The sequence below is a fragment of the Idiotropiscis lumnitzeri genome, chromosome 13 (genome assembly GCF_059441095.1).
Source record: "Idiotropiscis lumnitzeri isolate Australia: NSW breed Sydney's pygmy pipehorse chromosome 13, RoL_Ilum_1.0, whole genome shotgun sequence".
In the NCBI taxonomy this organism is placed as follows: Eukaryota; Metazoa; Chordata; class Actinopteri; order Syngnathiformes; family Syngnathidae; genus Idiotropiscis; species Idiotropiscis lumnitzeri.
In genome coordinates, this window is record NC_142403.1 from 18987545 (window position 1) to 19006678 (window position 19134).

General features: G+C 46.6%; 1 protein-coding gene across 10 annotated transcripts in view; it reads right to left on the bottom strand.

Moving 5' to 3' along the window:
* Positions 1-138: 138 nt before the first annotated feature.
* ptprfa (protein tyrosine phosphatase receptor type Fa) overlaps positions 139-19134 on the bottom strand; it is a 35323-nt gene continuing 16327 nt past the window's right edge. For 5 of the 10 annotated variants that reach the window (XM_088312654.1, XM_088312655.1, XM_088312656.1 and 2 more), the window contains 28 exons: positions 18815-18826; positions 16469-16738; positions 15515-16096; positions 14996-15132; positions 14632-14776; positions 13446-13763; positions 12335-12528; positions 9023-9140; positions 8051-8632; positions 7402-7499; positions 7072-7328; positions 6891-6969; positions 6376-6591; positions 6101-6264; positions 5114-5226; positions 4915-4947; positions 4417-4514; positions 4078-4201; positions 3830-4005; positions 3651-3770; positions 3419-3573; positions 2827-3112; positions 2206-2384; positions 1996-2122; positions 1481-1606; positions 1246-1400; positions 905-1040; positions 139-564 (listed from right to left, as the gene is read on the bottom strand). In XM_088312654.1, the coding sequence (XP_088168780.1) occupies positions 496-564; positions 905-1040; positions 1246-1400; positions 1481-1606; positions 1996-2122; positions 2206-2384; positions 2827-3112; positions 3419-3573; positions 3651-3770; positions 3830-4005; positions 4078-4201; positions 4417-4514; positions 4915-4947; positions 5114-5226; positions 6101-6264; positions 6376-6591; positions 6891-6969; positions 7072-7328; positions 7402-7499; positions 8051-8632; positions 9023-9140; positions 12335-12528; positions 13446-13763; positions 14632-14776; positions 14996-15132; positions 15515-16096; positions 16469-16738; positions 18815-18826 (5069 nt within the window). In that variant the 3' untranslated portion in view covers positions 139-495. The remainder of the gene's footprint in view (positions 565-904; positions 1041-1245; positions 1401-1480; positions 1607-1995; positions 2123-2205; positions 2385-2826; positions 3113-3418; positions 3574-3650; positions 3771-3829; positions 4006-4077; positions 4202-4416; positions 4515-4914; positions 4948-5113; positions 5227-6100; positions 6265-6375; positions 6592-6890; positions 6970-7071; positions 7329-7401; positions 7500-8050; positions 8633-9022; positions 9141-12334; positions 12529-13445; positions 13764-14631; positions 14777-14995; positions 15133-15514; positions 16097-16468; positions 16739-18814; positions 18827-19134) is intronic. The other 5 variants (XM_088312660.1, XM_088312658.1, XM_088312663.1 and 2 more) reach the window with 3 other exon arrangements.

The window sequence follows — 19134 nt, forward strand, 5'->3', positions numbered from 1 at the left end:
GGCCACGGCCCACGTACTAATAACAGGAAGTGCAACCAGACTTTCTGTGGCTCAACATCCTGTTGAGCATGTCACAGCCATAAAGTTTGTGTTTGATCCATTTGCCTGAAGTGCTCCTTAAACAGGGAGTTAGGACCACCCCCACCTGCTCCCCAACACAAAAAAATAAAAAATAAAAGTAACAGAGTATCATCATGTCTATGGTAGAAAAACAAAATAGCAGCAGATGAGTATTAATAATAATAATCATAATCATAATATGTGGGAGCATGTTGAAAAAGACATGTCCTCAGCAGTGCTTATAGAAAGTGAAAAGATTAAGACGCGATAGAAAGTCATTTGTACAAGTTCAACGAAAGGGTGACGCATGTTTGGGGGCCCTGGAGGGTTCGTCAAGATTCGGGATTCAGCCCCCTTTCCCACAATTGGCGGCCACCTGCTCGTGGTCGGAGTGTAGTCGGCATGGCTGGCAGAAGAGTGCTCGTCAGGTTGCTGTTATGTTGCATAGTGGTCAAAGCTTCCTAGGTACTCCAGAGCGGCCCGGTAGCACAGTTGGTACTGGTCCTGAAAGCATAAAACAGAATCAATTTGTTTAAAAAAAAAAAAAAAAGATTCAAGTTGTTTATTGCCACGCCTAGTTCAAGTTCACAGTCAAACGAAATGTAAATAAAAGGTAAATAAACGTGTATTTAAAACCAACACACAACTTTGATTTACGTTAGCTTGATGCTAACGCACAATGCAAAACACTTTATCGAGCTAAAAAAAAATAGCATCTATGTTGGTGGTGTTAAAACGCTTGAACTTTATCAACAAACAGTATGCAGTCAGAGGCATATATTCTTTATCCTCTGTGGACCACTACAGAATTGAAAAGGAATTTTTGGGAGTGCACAATGGTTACCTCGGTCTGCACCATGGCGGGCCGCTGAGTCCTGAGGGTCTTGACCGTGTGGAAGACGTCGACGGCGCCCTCGTACCTCATCCTCTCCAGGACGATGCTCAGCGTGATGAACACGCCGCTGCGCCCCACACCAGCACTGGTGGGTGTGCACACAGTATTAAGGCAACCAATCACAGGCCAGCGACGGACTGACTAATTCACACCACTTTTTAACTATAACGAGATGACTGACAGACTTAATTACTGACTAACAAAATTAGTGATGAACACGCCGACTAACTAAAATGACCTAACCAAATAAGCGTGCCTTAATCCCGTGGAGCGCCATCGGGCACACTCACCTGCAGTGCACAGTGATGGGTCCGTCTTGGCCAAACTGCTCCTTAGTTTTGTGGACTTGTCCAATGAAGTCGATGAAGCCTTCTCCGTTTTTAGGAACTCCCTGCTCGGGCCAGTCGCTGAACTGAAACTGCCTGATGGTTCTTGATTGGCCGTCCTGACGAACGATACAGAAGGGCCGATACCGACTTAGGGTGCGGCTAGTGGAAAGATAGCAAATGATTGGTCGTCACCTACCCTGGCGTCAGTCACTTTGAACTCCCTCAGGATGTACTGCGGCATGTTGTACTCGGCCATGGGGTCCACGACGAAGTACTGATAGCGGGCTGATCGCTCGGCGGGCCAGTACTGATGGCATTTTTCCTGCAGAGAAGACATAGAGTGATATTAGATCCTAACAGTGTGTAAACATTCTTCTTTTTCCCCCAATTTTTCTTCGTAAGTCACAGTGTCCCATCACTGCTGAGCTATTTATAGAATGTGGGCTATTCATGTTGTCCATCGGGCTAACTGGTAACCGCTGGCACATTTTTTCTTTTAGGACAATGCACTTTAATCAGCAGGGACGACTTGCTCCTTCCACCCCCCCCATGCGTAACTGCTCAGCCCTCCCCTCTTTGCTCACTGAGGAGAAAAAAAAAGTTCTACTTCTAAGAGGTGAATCATTGGGGGATGGAAGTAAATTGGGGAGATTTCCAACAATAACGCCTTCATGCTACTATATTTTATTGTCATGTCCATTTATGTTTTACCCGTCCCATCTCTCGCAATTTGGTGAGCATGACCACGATGGTGGAGTTGTGTTCCCACAGCATCCTCCAGAAGTCCTCGGTGGTCTCGGCTAAGGGGCCTTGGGTGGCCATGTAGGCTCTCTGCAGTCTGGAGAAGCAAACACAAAGCCGGCCAGTTTCAGCGGAGTTCCACCGGGAGGCACTGCAGAAACACACGGCGAGCGGACGGGCCTGTATCCGTCGATGAAGCTGGCGTTGATGTAGTCGGAGCCCTCCACGCCTCTGATGGGCTGCAGGCAAACGCGGCTGGACTCGAAAGGCATGATGTTCACGAGGCGGTTCTTGAACTTGTTGCACGGCAGGTTGGCGCTGATGAAACGTGAGGTATGTGCTTTGGAGTTGGCCAACTTCTGCAAAAACACGTGCACGCGTTTATTTGCTTAGCTGTGGATGTGTAAATAATAATAATTATTATTATTATTATCATCATAAAAACCACAAATATGATAATGATAATAACAATAATTTGGGAAATTGTGAAAAATGTGGAGACAACTTTTGATAAAAAATCATGTGAAATATAAATATACAACATAAGTATAATTCTAAAAGATAATACATTTATTCATATGCACATTATGAATACAATTATTATTATTATTATTAATAGTGTCCACATTTTGGAACATTTTCCTCTTTTATGATTTTATATAAAACATATGAATAATACACCGTCTAAAACAGCAGGAAATTGATGAGCTAATTCATTAGGTACCCTTCCCCAAAACATTTAAGCTGCATCACAGCGCTCACTGTTTGTAAAATTGGGCGCAAATATGTGCCAATATTGACCTTAAACTCCAGCTCCATGGCGGTGACGGTCTCCCCAGCGGGCACGTGGCTGAGCTTGTGTATGTGCGCATAAAGGTTCCGGGCGGCCACCTCGGTGTTTCCACACACGACAGCCTCCAGCAGAGCCTCGTGGATGAAGACGTACTGGTCCTCGGTCTGGACCATGTAGTTCCTCTGGGCCCTCATGCAGGTGACGTGTCCGTACACGTCCACCGAATGTTCGTGCTTCATGCGCTCCAGCATGGCGTCGATCACCATGAAGCAGCCCGTGCGGCCGACCCCCGCGCTGGAGAGGTGTCAACACACGTGATCAGGCTTAGCGAGCGTGCTGAAATATGACGCCACACTGTTGTGCTATGATAAGTATGACATTTCTCCCACTGTTTTAAACAATCGCATCACACATTGCACGGAAAGGTTGTCACCCGTTTGAACTCTCCTATATCACAAATTGAAGTTTGGCGATAACAGATGGAATCCCTCTTTCTTATGGAGAGATCTTTATCATTTGCAACATATTAATCCAAAAACTGTTTTTTTTCCAATTAAATTAAAAGCCAGCAATAAATACAAACGAATTTAGCGCGTTTACCTGCAGTGGACGACCATGGGTCCGGCGTCCGGAGGGTTACAGGCTTTGACCCTACGCAGGAAGGCCAGCGTGGGGGTGGGATACTCAGGCACGCCGTGGTCGGGCCAGGCCATGAACTGGAACTGGCGCACCTCCCTCCTCTCGCTGGAGCCATTCTAATGCAAACACGACCGTCAACTGTCATAAATGTTGTAAATGAATAAAATATGAAATATGATGTCTATTGCCTGACCTTATAGAGTGCGAAGGTGCGCACGCTGTAGGTGGCCAACTCCACAGTGTCCAACATGGTCACCTGGATCATGCCGTAGGTTTCAGTACCACGACTGGGCCAGTACTGATCGCACTTCACCTGCCGAAACGCGCACATGAACATCATCGTCTCCGTCATCACGATGGTCACAGTCGTACCCGCGACTTCTCCTCCAGGCGTGTCATCATGACGACAGTGGAGGTGCGTTGCTCCCACACGAGCCTCCAGAAGTCTCCAAGGGTGTCGGGCAGCGGACCCTGCGTGGCGATGTAGGCGTTCTGCTTCCTGTAGCCATCCACGTAGTTGGCGTTGATGTAGTCGCTGCCGGGGACGCCTGTGACCAGGACGCATTCGTATCAAAGCAGCGGCATCGGAACGGCAAAGCGGGAGGTTGCTTGGCGCTCACCGTCCACGGGTGTGAGGAGGACTCTGGTGTGGTCGTAGGCGATGACGTTGGCGTAGCGATTCTTTGGCTTGTTGATCTCCATGTTGGAATGTTCCCATGTGAACTGCTGGCCCGGGTCGATGGACTGGAGGGAGAAGCGCAAACGAGGACTTGGTTAAGCACATCCAATCCGCAAATTTTGGGGATTCACGTCAATTATAATAAAATTAGATTCACTCTAATTTCAAAACGATTGACACAAATATGAATAAAATGTGATTCACGCGCCCAAAAAATTGCTCGAGCATTCCGTAAGATTTGCTGAATAACTTTTGAGCGTTTTGTGTGTGTTCATTCGACCTCGTACTCCTGCGAGAAACGCAAGCCATCGTTGGCCTTGAGTCCATCGATGTGATCGGCGAGGTCGCAAGCGGCGATGGGAGGATGTTGTCTCATTCCTAGTGCAGGGACAACAAAAATGGTACGGAAAAGACTTGAGCTTACACAGACAGACACAAAAAAAATAAAAAATACTCGAGATCAAAGGCAGCATACGTGAACTCAGCACTTTGGCATAATTAAGGATTTGGTGGAAAAAAACATGCTGTAAAAAGTGAAGTGAAAATAAAATTTTGGTGCAGATTTCCTGCAAAATAATTTTTAAAAAATCCAATTCACACACTTGGTATGCTTTAGTGAGCCGCAAAAATGTATGTGGCAGGCAGTTTGACACGTGCGGCTGATCTTCAGTATAATTTAGACATCAATATTTGAGACTGGCATAAATAGAGGGCCCTAAAATCAAATTTTGCTGAGGGACACATAAGCCGGCTTTGTGTGAGAAGAATGACAACTAACTTGGTGTGGTTGGACAACTGAGGGTGCTGCCGCCTGTTGGGAGGAGAGGGGGAGAGAGGGGGGGCGTCACAAATGGGTCAGTGGACTGGTGATGTGAGGCTCAGAAAACGTATTTTCAACACACAGCAATTTGTCAGTCAAAATCAACAGTGTGTGTGTGTGTGAGTTTGTGCTTTGGCGTGTTCGCATGTGTGCGTGCCTTGCGTCTGATAGTTGAGCCTTCTCATCTCCACGGGGTCGGACGAGTGGGCCAGCAGTGAGTCCTTCACGCCTGCCATGCGCTCATCTTTGGACGATGGAGACGTTCGCTTCCTGGGGAAAATAGACCAACAGTGCATTGGATTAAGACGCATTAAATAAAGTAGCTTGCTATAAAGTACTGGAAAAAAAATACGACTGAGAAAATCTAATTGAAAAAAGGTAGCATTGAATAAAGTAACTTTAAAGATGCAACACTGAAATAGCACTGAATTGTATGGCATTGAATAAAGTGACACTTAAGAATGCAGTTTTGAAAAGTAGCATAGCATAAAGTAGTCATGACAAAAATACTTAAAAAGTAACATTGAAAAAGTAGCTTTGATGAAATAATGAAAAAGTAGCAGTGACTAATCCTCGGTTGAAAAGGTAACAGTACAAATAATGTAGCATTGAATAAATAGACATTGAATAAGTTGTATGAAAAGGGCATTTGAGTAAAATTTGAATAAAGCAGGAAAGTAAGCATTGTATAAGTATTGAAAAAGCAGCATTGGAAAAGTAGCTTTGAATAAAGAAACACTTAATAAAGTCAGCTGAAAAAGTAGCATTGTCTAATGTACGGACAAAAGTAGCAATGGAAGAGCAGCATCGACAAAGTAGCGTTAAAAAAAAGTAGCATTGTACAATTGAATAAATTGCCACCGAGTCATGTGGGTTGAAAAAGTAGCATTGAATAATGTAGCATTAAATAGTCGCCTTGATGAAAACACGATATCGTAGTATTGAACGAAGCAACATCGTTTAAAAAATAGCATTGAATAAAGTGGAGTAGCAAAAAGAAGCACTCGCTCACCTTTCTTGTTTGCTGCATACAGAAAGAGAAGAAGAGAAAGAGTTCAAAGGTCAAGCACGTGACATACAAGTGCTAAAGCTAATGCTAACTATTGTGTAAAATACAGGTGTGCCGCTGCGGAGTGTCACTAACCTCTTGAAGAGGAGAATGGCGATGACGATGATGACGATGAGGATGACGGCCAGCACGGGTCCCATCACCCAAAGCATCTCGGGGTCCTCGGAATGGCGCGCCATCCCACTGTGGAGCTTCACCAGGATGGCTTCGGAAAATGGACTGGCCACCAGTGTTCTCTGCTACAAAAGGACCACACACCAAATGCGAACTTTTAGCCTACAACTGGAAGACGAGTTAACATTTTAAGATCACGTCTTGTTTGACTCTGTATACAAAATGGAGACTCTCACAGTCTCGCGGTGCGCCAGCTCGGCCACCACGAAGCATCGGTACTGTTGTTGCCCCGGCAACGCCTTGTTGTGGAAACCGTGATACGCGTGTTCGTCCCCCAGCGTGAAAAGCTCAGGAAGCGAGTCCAATTTGGCCGCCACGTATGGCTGCAGGAAGTCACTCTCGAGTTGCCGCTTCCTCCTCCTCCTACGGGCGTTGTCTTCGCCTTCCAGGAGCTGCACGAAAGATTAAAAAAGCTTCTCCGTGATTAATGTGATCCACTGTTGACGTTTGAGAAACTTACGAACCCTTGAGGACCACCGTACTTAACAAATGGCTATTATATTTCAAGCTAGCTTTATCAACATATGCTACATACGTTAGCTTTTAAGCTATTGTTTGGAATTAACTTCTGATATTAGCCGCTCCACATTTCGGTCAAATTTTGAGTCTTTATGCACCTTTAAGGACCACCATCCTTCAGCATGTATTTGGCAAGGGAGCTAAAAAAACAAAACAGCGATTATAGACTCACCTCTTGGAGATCCATGTCTTCAGGGTTCTCCCACCTCACGGTTGCTGGCGTGAACGGAACCACCACAATGTAGAACCACCTGCTTTGCACAGAACATTCGTAGCCTACATGCTAAAGTGCATCTGGAACGCAGATACGTAAAATACATAACATACTGGAACAAAACTAGGAGAGCGCAGACCTGACTGGGGTTCCCGGCGGGACCCGGGGCAGCCGCAGCATGACTTTCCCGCCCTCCTCCACATCCTGTTGATACTCGGAAGGTTTGCTCAGGAGCAGGTCAGGAGCAGTGCGGATGGAGACTTGCTGCTGGAGGCCGCCGGCGCTATTCCCGCGGCTCATTAGCACAAAGGAGTATTCAGTGTCGGGTGCGAGCTGCGTGATGAGCTTCCGTTTGAGTTCGCCACGCACCTCCACGCTCTGCTGGTTGTAGAGAATCTGCCGGGGATGACGTCATCGTCGCTATGATGATGTCATCATACTGTGATCGGACACGTTAAAGGGAGCCTACCTTGAGGGGCACCTCAAACTCGAAGATCTCAGGAACGTCCCAGGTCAGCAGCACGGACGTTTTCGTCACTGCTTTCACGCCAAAGTTCTTGGTGAACACTGATGGGGAACGGAAGGATGGAAAATTTATTTTCATTTGACAAAAGTTCAAGCCAGGAGGGACATTAGCTCCAGTTACTTAAACGGCTGGGGGCAGCCAAAAACCAAGTTAAGAACCAAGTCACAAAACACGCCCAGAAAGAAGTCAAGATCAGTCAACAAGAAAGACGTCAGTCAGTCAAAAACCAGGTCAAAGCCGTGTCAAAAAACAGTCCAGAATCAGTTCAATAACTAGTTGAGAAACGGTCAAAAACTTGTGTCAAAAATCAAGTCAAGAGCCAGCGAAGAGCAAAGTCGACATCCAATCAAAACCAAGTCAAGGACCAATCAAGAAACAAGTGCGGTAAAAAAATAAAAATGAATGCAAGAATGAGTCAATAATTAAGCCAAAAACCATGTCGGTAACCCAGTCAAAAAAAAAATAAGTCAAGAACCAGGTAAAAATTCCCGGCAAGTACCAGGCTAGAACCAGTTAGAACAATTCAGGAACCAAGTCAAGAGCTTCATTGTAAGTCTGAGCAGTCGAAAAGTAAGATATGGGTTGTGCTGACCCGGCATCGCAGTCGACATGGTCCTGCTCTGTATGCTGGGGCTGAGTGGTCCGCCGCCTTTTGCGGTGAAGGCCTGCACTCGGATGTCGTAGGTGGTGTCCGGCTGCAGACTCTTCAGGCTCATGTGCGTTTCCGCCGTGGCGTTGGAGCTCTCGTTCTGGCTGTTGATGTCGCGGTACACCACCACATACTTGACGATCTTCCCGTTGCGCTCGGCCAGTGGGGGCGGATCCCAGGCCAGCCGGGTAGCAGTGGCGGTAAGGCCCACCACGCTCAAATTGAGCGGGTAGCTGGCAGGGACGTCCTCGGGGGTGCTGATCTCCTTCACGTACTCTTCGCCGTTGCCTGCTCGGTTCTTGGCGCACAGTTTGAAGATGTAGGTGGTCCCTTTGTGGAGGCCGGTGACGGTGAAGTGGTCATCTGTCCTGTGGAAGTCTCTGACGGCGAAGGCGTCCTCCTCGGCCCGCTTGTACTGCAGCCTGTAGCCCATGTGCTCACCCACCATCTCCTTGGGAGGCTGCCATTGGATCAGAGCCGTGTTGCCGATGGTCGTGCTGATCATCATGGTGGGCTTGCCCGGTACTGTAAAGGAAAAACCCTCAATATTCTCGTTCCTAAACAATCTGGATACTTCCAGGTGGCGGTAACTGTACCCATACTGCCTCAAAAGCTGGTATCGGGATCAGCAAGTACCGACCAGTATGGGCCCGATACCGAAGCCTTATCCATTGTTCGCATTATCGGTCATGTGACTACTTCTGTCTTATTTATTTATGTGTCCTATTTATGTCTAACTACATTTTCATATCAACAATTGCACATACATATGCTTCAAATTCCAACCAAGTGTAATCTTATGACCCAGTGTACATGAAACAGAAAACCATAACTGATATCAGTTAGCAGTACCGCTTTCGGGACCCCAAAGTGATATCAGAACAATACTACTGGGAACGGGAGTGCGCACCACACCTGCCCCCGTGGTGGTGACCAGCCGGGCCTTGCTGTGGGCCCCGTCCCCCTTGGTAGTGTATGCCGCCACCGTCAGCGAGTAGCTGGTCTCCGGTAGCAGGCCCGTCAAGATGGCCTCCTGTCGGGAAAGGAAAGGAACAGTTTGGACAAAAAATATTGGGACAACATAGAGACCAATCAAAAACCCGGTTCAGTTTTTCGTTTGCTTTAAAACAGAACTTTAAGGCCAAGCTTGGGTGCTGGTGAGAATGTTCTGATGCTCCTCTCCAAACTGGGAAGGCTGCCCTAACTCTCCTTGGAGGTGGCGGTTTCTAAAAAGAGTAGAACTGGACAATTTCCAGAGGTACTCTAACATCTTGTAAGGTATGCAAAAACTGCATAAAGCTTTTTGGTCTCCTGACATACCTAGAACTAAGTTGCATACTTTACTCACAATAAAAAAACTGTTTTTGTGCAATCAACTGATCAATCAAAAACTGGAGAGCCAACAGACTTTTTGGGGAGAAAATGAGCAAAGAGTTGTTGAGCAATCAGGCTGGCAAAGGACATTATCGTCGCAGACGTTGCCCGTAGAACATCAAGACATCAACTCTGAAAACATTAAATTAAAAAAAAAATTGTTTGTTGTTTGAAGAGTATTTGGTCCAGTGAATGCAGGTGTGTTGAAAGAGGAGGCAGGTGAGGTCACAGTCCGATGGCAGCCGGCGCTGGAGCAGAACGTTCTGCCGGTGGTCTCGGCCACGTTTTGTTTTGTTCACCTGGAGGAGCGTCGCAGCCGATTTGCAGCCTTCCCATCTCATCGCGGCGAGCGTTGAGATGAAAGCCGCGCGCCTGCCGTGGGTGTTTCTCCGGGGACCTGTCTCACGGCCTCAGCCTGATAAGTTTAGTGGCGCCCCCTGGCTCTGCGGATGCTGACAATGACGCTGATCGGAGGCAACGCGCAGATTTCCACTTCACCTTACACACACGCACCACATCCGCTCGGCGTTACAGCACAGAGCTAGCCGCACCTCGGCCAAAAATGCTACCAAAAATTAGCACACAACAAACGGAGTTAGCCACAATTGTCGCTAATCATCGGAAAAGTGATTGACATGATCACCAATGACCGACATGCATATACTCATGTACATGACATGACGTCTCGGGTATAATTAACTCAGACAAACGCAATCCGAGAAACGATTGACTGCGTGGACTTTTAACGCTGTTGTGCGCTGGTGCGGATGAAGATGGCGTAGCATGAGCGTGGAGTGATCCGATAAGATCGGTCGCTCGCACTAGCGACCGAGAAACAAAACAAGCGGGCCACGTGACCCAAGCGTCACACGGAGCGTGTCCAAACAAAACCGAGCGCAGGAAGATGTGAGGATAGTGTGAAAGGAGTCAAACATGAAGACACTCCTTTTTTGCCGAATTGTAAAATGACCGCTTCATGCACGGAAGCGGCAAAATGCCTGTGCATTGGGGTTCAACTCGGCGGACGAGTGGTTAGCCTTCCTCTGCGTTTGGGTGGGTGATGGGTCTTGAGTCTTGTTGGTGCCTATGCACCAAACATCAGTTCTGAGTACCCAACCTTTTTGAAATCCCTGCAGTGGGTGCTGGAGAGCGCTCCCATTGGAGACGCCATCGGTTTGCTGGGGGGTTTCAATGCTCATGTGAGAAATGACTGTGAGATCCGGAAGGACTCAATTGGGCACAATGGCCGACCTGAGGTGTGGCTGCAAAGTGGTCGGTGCCTTTCGTGGCGGTAATCCCCAAATTTGTTGGTGAACACCAACGGTGAGGAATGCTTTCAAGCTGAAGGCCAAGCGGAATGAGGTTTTGGTGGTTCTCAAGGCAAAAACTCCGGTGTGGGAGGAGTTTGGCAAAGACATAGAGAAAGACTGCTGGACAAGTTTGAAGAAATTCTGGTCCACCATCCCTCATCTTGGGCACTCTGCTGACCTCAACACAGGATGTTGTGAATCCGTGATGAGAATACTTCGAAGATCTCATTGCGTGGACATCAGGGACAGGATCTCTCGGGTGGCAGACCGGGGAGGTGGGACCATTTTCACATGTGGCCTGACCAACCTCGATAAATGACAGACAGATAGCTAGCCAGCTAGCTGGACAGATAGATCGATCGATCGATCGATCGCTAGCTAGCTAGCTAGCAAGCACATCCCCAGGGAAATTCCAGGTGTGACATTACACTCTGTATGAGGATTAGATTATTTCCTGACTGTTTTCTGTTTTCACGCTATTTGTTTTCAACGAGGACGTCTCAGAGGATCCGCGGTGCGTGTCCTCAGACGAAAATGGGATGAGTCAGATCGTCAAGGTGCGCGCGGACACGTCTGTGCGTGTCTCGCTCTTCCTCCTCCTCCTCCTCCTGGCACCCCCAGGCCACGTTCCATTTCCCTCATGCAGGCTGATTCTTATCCGCTTGCCAAAAAGGAAAAAGGAGAGTGGGAAAGTCCGAGTTAATCTGCTTGTTTTTTTTTTTTGCACACGGTTCCGTTTCCAGGGTGACTTTTCGTGGTGTGACTTGACGGAGCATCTTTGCTTTCTTTTCTTTTCTTCTGTTTTGTTCGTCTTGTGTGTGTTTTGTGGCCAAGATTTATGTCCAATACTTCCACTTGGCCCAAAGGGGAAAGACAACAGCAGACTAATTGTGTCTCCTCGTGTGCATATTTCGAATATGTTCAAGTTCCCTTCCATTTCTCTTGACTTTCCCTTCTCTGTGAACGTCCCAATATTTTTTTTAATAACTCCACATTTTCTTCCCTTTTTATATCCTGTAGGTGTCCCATTACCTTTGGACTGATTTTCTTATGTTTCCTCTTCCTTTCCCAATATTTTTGCCTTAACTTCATTCTCCACTCGTGGTGTCTTTTGTCCTCGTCTTCATTTTTAACTTTTGTGCCCCAATACTCATTTTCTTCACTTTCCTCTTCCTCTTAGTGTCCCAAAATTTTTGTCCCATTAGATGTCCCAATTATATCTGAATTCCAATTTTTTTTTTCAATTTCACTTGGAAGTTATCCAATTCTTTGTCCACATGGTGTACAATTTAACTTTCTGTCCCAATATCTGTGACCACATTTTCTCCAGTGGTGCTGCAACACTTTTGTCTATTTCAGATTCCCCCCGAACTCTTCAAATTTGGAAACTTCTGAATTTGGATGCAAAGGTGGACAAAAAGTATGTCACGACAGGCAGTTGTTCCAATACTTTGGGAATAATTTTCAAGCAAGGCCGGTCAACAAGGAGCAAGAAGGTGAGTGTTTGTGAGTTTGGAAGTGAAAGCAAGCGAGGACGGCGGACCTGAGCGTCGGGTTGGGTGACGTCCACGATGAGGGGCTGGCCGTGAGCCTCGCCACGCTCCATCCTGGAGTAGACGATCTGGTATCCTCGCACGTGGCCATTCTGCTTGACGGACAGCGGCGGCTTCCAGCTCACTCTTACTGCCGTGGCATTGACGGCATCCGCCTCCACCTTTCTGGGCGGCGCTCCGGGCACTGAACAGAAAAAAAAACAAGAAGTCTTTTATCATCAGAAATGATCCGTTGAAAAAAAAAAAAAAAAAACAAGCATCAAATTTGGAATGTAGAATTTGTTTACTTAAAACAACGGTTGTTAATTATTCATCCATTTTCTAAACAGCCTATCGTAAATAAAATACATGTTTTTCATTTTAAATGTGTTCACATAATTTTTAAAACACAATGTAATGAAAATTAATAATATTTCCGGTTCAATTAATTTATGTATAAGTGACTTTGGGTTTACTTTGTAAAGCACATACTTAAATGCGATTGAATAAAAATATTTAAAATATTTTTAAAAATTCAAAGGAACTGTTATTTTTTAATTTACATGCAAAATATCTTAATTAAATGCAAGGGAAAATAATAATCGTCAAATAAATGACTTCAAAAAGCATTCTGATTTTTAAATTTGTTCACTTCATTTTAATAAATGAAAGTTTTTCAAAGCAGAGAATGAAATGATGGATTAAATATAATAAATTTGAGAAAATCTAATCGTTGTATGTGTATAAATTAATCAGGCATATTTTTTAAAAATCATGTTAAATATGGTTAGTAAAATAATATTAATATATGTTTTAAAATCTTTGAAAAAATGATTATTTAGATTATATTTTAAAGCACAACATTAAATGTCTCACATGTTATTTTACCAGAATATTAAATGTTGACGCAGAATGTTAAAAGTGTTTAATTTAAATGATTAACTACCACTAACTAAAATTAAACTAAACCATCAAAGGAAACATCAGCATTCTCAATATCCAGACATCCATTATCTTCAAATTTTCACGAAAATCTATTTGAAAACAACACAAGTGTTCTTCTTCTGAAAAACACGTGAGAAGGTCTTCGGAGTTCCCGACAACGTCCTTCCGTCCACGTACCGTCCTCCTGCGTCCTGACGCAGGCCGGCGGACTCTCCGGTCCAGGCCCGACATCGGTTAGTGCTCGCACCCACACAGAATATTCTGTCCACTTTTCCAGACTCTCCAACACAAAACTGCGCACGTCAGCGCCGATGCCCGACACCTGGTGGCGCTGCGCTTCTTCCCTGGCCATCGCACGGTAGGAGAGGGAGTAGCCGGTGACGGCGGCGGTGGCATCGTAGGGCCCGGCGGTGGCCGGCGGCGGTGCCCAACTCACTTGGATGCTGGTGGAGCTCAGGCTGAGCAAGCGGACGTCGCGGGGGGGCGCCGTGGGGGCTGATGGGAACACAGATGCATCATGGAAGACGACATGCTAACATGAAAACACACAAAAATATGCACACACGGTGAAATGGCACAAACACGCAACGCAGCAGGGGAGCGAGGACTGGCTGGAGATGACGGGGCAGGTCGAAGTTGTGCGTGATAAGGCACAGTTAGCGGCGAGCTAGCCTAGCTTGAAGCGAGAGGAACATGTTGTCACTTTGTCTTTGGTGTTGAAGAGTCCAGTGAAGTTTTAATCAGGATCAGTTAGCAACGTGCTAACCTAGCATCGATCCAAATGAACATTTTGCCACCGCTTGAATTTTCAGGACCTGAGGAACATTTTGCTAAATTGTCTTTGATCTCAGTCTAGTTGGCAGCATGCTAACCTTGCAAAGATCCAGAAGAACAAATTGTAATCTTGACTTGGGTCTTGTCGAGTCCACTAAGAGTTTCAGGGCCAAATATCAGTGTGCCTAGCACAGATATTTGAGATCTTGAATTTGTCTTGTCGGGTCCAGTGCGTGTTGAAGGAACAGCTACCGGCATGCTAACCTAGCAAAAATCCACAGGCTCATTTTGCTACCTTGTCTTCTTTCAAGGTCAACATCCAGTGAGTGTTAGCGACCAGTTAGAAGCATGCTAACCAAGAGAAATCCAGTGTAATATTTTGCAACCAGGTTTTTCATCTCAAGGAGTCCAGGGAATGTTTAGAGTCCAGTCCAACAACACGATAATCTAGTACAGATCCAGAGAAACATTTTGCCACCTTGTCTTTGGCCAGTGAGTTTTTTAGGACCAGTTAGGAGCATGATAATTTGGCTTGGATGTAGAGGAACACTCCCTCACACACAAACCAGAAAACACATTTTGCACTTACTGGATCGGGCGGTCCTGCCCTCGATGGGTCTTGAGAAGACCCCTAAGCCCTTCTCGGACCTGGCGGCCAGAGTGAACACGTAGACGGTGTCGGCTTTCAACCCGTTCACGGCGTACGATCCGGTGGGGTCAAAGGTCACGCTGTGCTGCCAGAACACAATCAGCATGAAATTGTTATTTTTAGATAATAAATTTTCTTATAATTGATTAGACAATTATTTAATCAAATAAATTTACGCATCCTGCAACCAATTTGTCGTGCTGAAAAAAAATTATTTCCGCCGATTACCGTGCTCCGCAACTAAACTTGACTTGATCACTAATCGCATGAGGATATAGGAAAGACGACTATAAAGTCCAGCTACCTTGGCCTGGGGGTCGTTGGCCTCCCAGTATCGCAGCTCGTACCCGACGACCGAGTCCTGGACGGGCCAGAGCCACGACAGCATGATGCGGGAGTCCAGCTCGGCTTCGGCCTCCAAATCTGACGGTTGAGCGGGAACTGAAGAAGCAACGAGAAGAATCCGTCTTTGATTTATATACACGCAGTGAATAATTTGAGACAATCTCTTGACTTTGTTGGCGGTTTTTCATCTTTCACATGCAGTGTGTTGTCGTGTTTTCTTCTGACGGAGCAAGTTGGAAATGTTTTTTAGGGATCTGTATCTCAAATACGGTGTCGCTACATGACAGTCTCGGGTCGCCTGAAGTTTCCTCCCACATTCCAAAAACATGCATACCAGGTTGATGGGACACCCGAAATTGCCCCGAGGTGTGATTGTGAGCGCGGACGGTTGTTTGTCTTGGTGTGCCCTGCGATTGGCTGGCAACCAGTTCAGGGTGTACCCCGCCCCTTTGTGAGAAGATCTTTTGGATGCACTCACCTCCTTGCTGCATCTTGACGAGCAGGGTGTCAGACGGGGGCCCGTCACCCACCGAGGTGAAGGCGAGCACCCTGAAACCATAAGTGGCGTCCGGGACGAGTCCGGCCACGGTGGTCAGCTGGCTGTCATCCGTGTTGTGTTTGTTCCAGGCGCCAAGCGGCTCCTGAGGGTCAGCGCTGTAGTAGACCCGGTACCCCCGGATCTGCCCGTTGGCCTCCTCGGGGGGCTCCCACTGGACCAGCATGGTGGTGGGACTCAGCATTCGGGCTTGGACGCGGAGAGGAGTCGAGGAGGGCGCCTGCTCACTGGTGCGTGTGTCCACCACAGCCCCCGGTGGCCCCCGGCCCACGTTGTTAACCGCCATCACCCGGAAGTCGTATTGGGAGAAGGGGCTGAGACCCCCGATGCTGTAGCGGGTGGTGGCCACGCCGTCCACCTCCTGGAAGCCGTTGTCTGACGCCTTGGCCCGGTACTGGATCACGTAGTACGACACGGGCTCCGAGGTGCCTGAGTCCCACGTTAGGGTGACGCTGGTGGCGGTGGTCTCGGTTACCACGAGGGAGGTGGGGGGCTTGGGCAAGGCTTGCGGAGAGATGACATTTTCCATTCCACATTTATTTTAACAAACTAATACAATACTTTAGATGACCATTTCAATTTCGACTACAGCGCTTCAGTTTTTATTTTCTTGTATTTGTCCAACAGAGGTCGCTACACTTTTCCCATTCAAAGCATGCAGCAAAATTTCACAATATTTTACAGTTTTTATGGAAGTATGTAACACTACCGAAGAGTGTGACAGATAACTGCAGATCGGTATTTTTGTTTTTCTTTGTAGAGTATTAGTATGTCCACTAGATGGTGCAAATTTCAGAAAACAGTGTTGAATTTTGCTTCATGCTTTGAAAGGGAAATACAAGATAGAAAATATGAAACAACTAGCGTTTGTTCTACCTTTGACGGTGATCTGCGCTGTGGTCTGGATGACCCCCAGCGAAGAGATGGCCACGCAGGTGTAGTTGGCCGACTGGCGGATGTTGGCCAGTTCCAGCACGTTACGTCCGATGGGCAGCTCCTCCTCCCGGGTCAGCTCCGCCTCGCCGTTCATCCACTTGACGTAGGGCATGGGCGCGCCCACGGCCACACACGTCAGGTTCACACTGCCCCCGGGCATCACCTCGTGGTGGGATGGCGGGATGGAGAAACGGGGTGGCACGCGACGAACTGCGTGGGGAGGATGGAGGATGAGACGTGCCATCAGAGGAGGGCGCGTGGACCTTTGAATCACCGTGGTTACTGAGTCAAATCTTTGTAGTCAGTCAGATTTTGTGTGGCCGATATCTTGATTATCCGACGAGTTCTCTGGTGAGTGAGCGAATTTGGTTCGCTGACTCAAGTTAGCCGACCAACAGGAAGCACGGAACACTCAGATGATTTGATTCGACTGACTGGAGTCGATTTGGTTCACTGACTCGGGTTAGTGGACTCATTGGAAACATGGCAGACTCGATTGATTTGGTCCATTCACTCAAGCTAGCGGACTCACCTGAAACACCGCAGACTGAGATGATTTGGTTCATTGACTCGAGTTGGCGGACTCGCAAGAAACTTCCCGGACTTGGATGCTTTTGTTCAGAGACTCGAGTCAGTGAATTCATCCGAAATAGCAAATTCAGGTGATTCATGCGTTCACTAATTCGACTTAATTTGGTTAACTGATCTGAGTTGGTTTTGTTCACTAGACTTGTGATTTGGTCCATTGACTTGAGCTAACAGTCTCACCTCAAAGGCTCACGAGACTTGGTCACCGACCAAAGTTGATTTGGTTCAATGATTCACAAGAAAGACCGCAGACTCAGATGGATTTGATTTACTGACTCGAGTTTGTGTATTCGCGGCGGACTTGTGCTTTGGTTGACTGAAATGAGTTGATTTGGTTTAGACTTGATTTAGTGGTCCAATATTTTTGTTCACAAACTCAAGCTAGCAGACTCGAAAACACAACAGACTCGGATGTTACGGTTCACTGACTCGAGCTGATTTGGTTCACTGACTCAAACTAACTGACTCATAATTTGGTCCACTGACTCGAGTCAGTGGAATCATCGGCACCAACAATCACTCGAGTGATTGACGCGGATCACTTTAGTGACTCAATCGCATGTTTTGTTTTTGTGATGCCCATCCCAAAATGTATTGATTTTGCAGGGAACGTGTCAAATGCTTCCAGATGTTTGAAATAGACACATGAACATCTCCGGAGAGTCTATCCCACCCTCAACAGCCACTCGTTGAGGTGTGCAGTGTGCCTAATGAAGTGGCCGGTTTCCATGTGAGGAAGCGGTGAAGTTACGACATGCTGGCATGGAGGGAAGCGTTAGCACGTTAGCACATTAGCACGTTAGCATGTTAGCACGTTAGTCCGAGCACGATGCAATCAAGTTCATGTTTTTCTATTTAGACCTCATACCCAGGTTGCCATGACGACACTGGGGATGCACGTCGAGAGAACAGGCGTGTCGACATGCCCGAAAGCAAAAAGACCAAAAAAAAAGGGGGGGGGGGGGTGGGCGGGGGACAAGAGATGGGGGGGAACGGTGGGACATATTCATGCGAGGTGTTGGTTGGGTTCTGCAACATCTAATCAGACGACAGTGTATATTTTATTTATTATTTGACTGAAACGAAAAAAGTTTTTTTTATTCAATTTAAATTTTTCATTATATTACTTAAGTCGCTAATAAAAGATTTTCTTATACTTCAATCAATATGTTTCCATATTTACATTTGTAGTGTACAGAAATCTTTTTTTTTTACTATTTTCATTCATTTAAGTTAACAACATATAATTTCCATATTAATTTGATATTTTTAATAATAATTTCCTCATTTTACTTGACTTTCGCCAATAATACATGCTTGATAATGTCATTTAGTGATGGACGAAATGCTGTTGTTCATGAGGTCAGACCATAGCTTAGCTTTCATGCTCTAGTGCCGATTAAAAAAAAAAATAATTAAAGAAATCAAAATGACCTGCTTGATTTCACGGAATATGGAGATGAGTCAAATGCAGGCATCAACAGGCAAAGCAATTGCAGGGGGACAGGCAACGGGTGTGGTTTTGGGGTGCAGGCTGGAGGGGGGGGTGTACGGGGTGAGGGAGGGATTCCCGGGAGAGAGAAAGTGGAGAGGGAGAGGGGGGAGGCTAGGACGGGCCTGGGGCGCCTGGCGACATGCCAACGCTGCCCGGCTCCTGTCCAGCGCAACTCCGCGTCCAGGACGAGTGCAGAAACAAACCTTCTCGCTGGTCTGCAGTGTTTGCAGTGTTTAGGTTTTGCATGAGGAGGGGGGGAGGGATGGCGACGCAAAGGGGAGACGACAAACACGAAAACGACAACAAAAACGAGAGAGAAGGGAAGCGAGGAGGAAGGAGACAAGGAAAAACAGAGAAGAGTAAAACAGGCCCAAAATATCCTTCAACACACACACACACACACACACACACACACCCATTTGCGCACACACACAAACCTAATCCATGTTTGACCATATTGAACATCCTAGTTGTTTCGCGTTATGTTAAAAATTTTATTAAAAATTCCAATTAATAAATTATT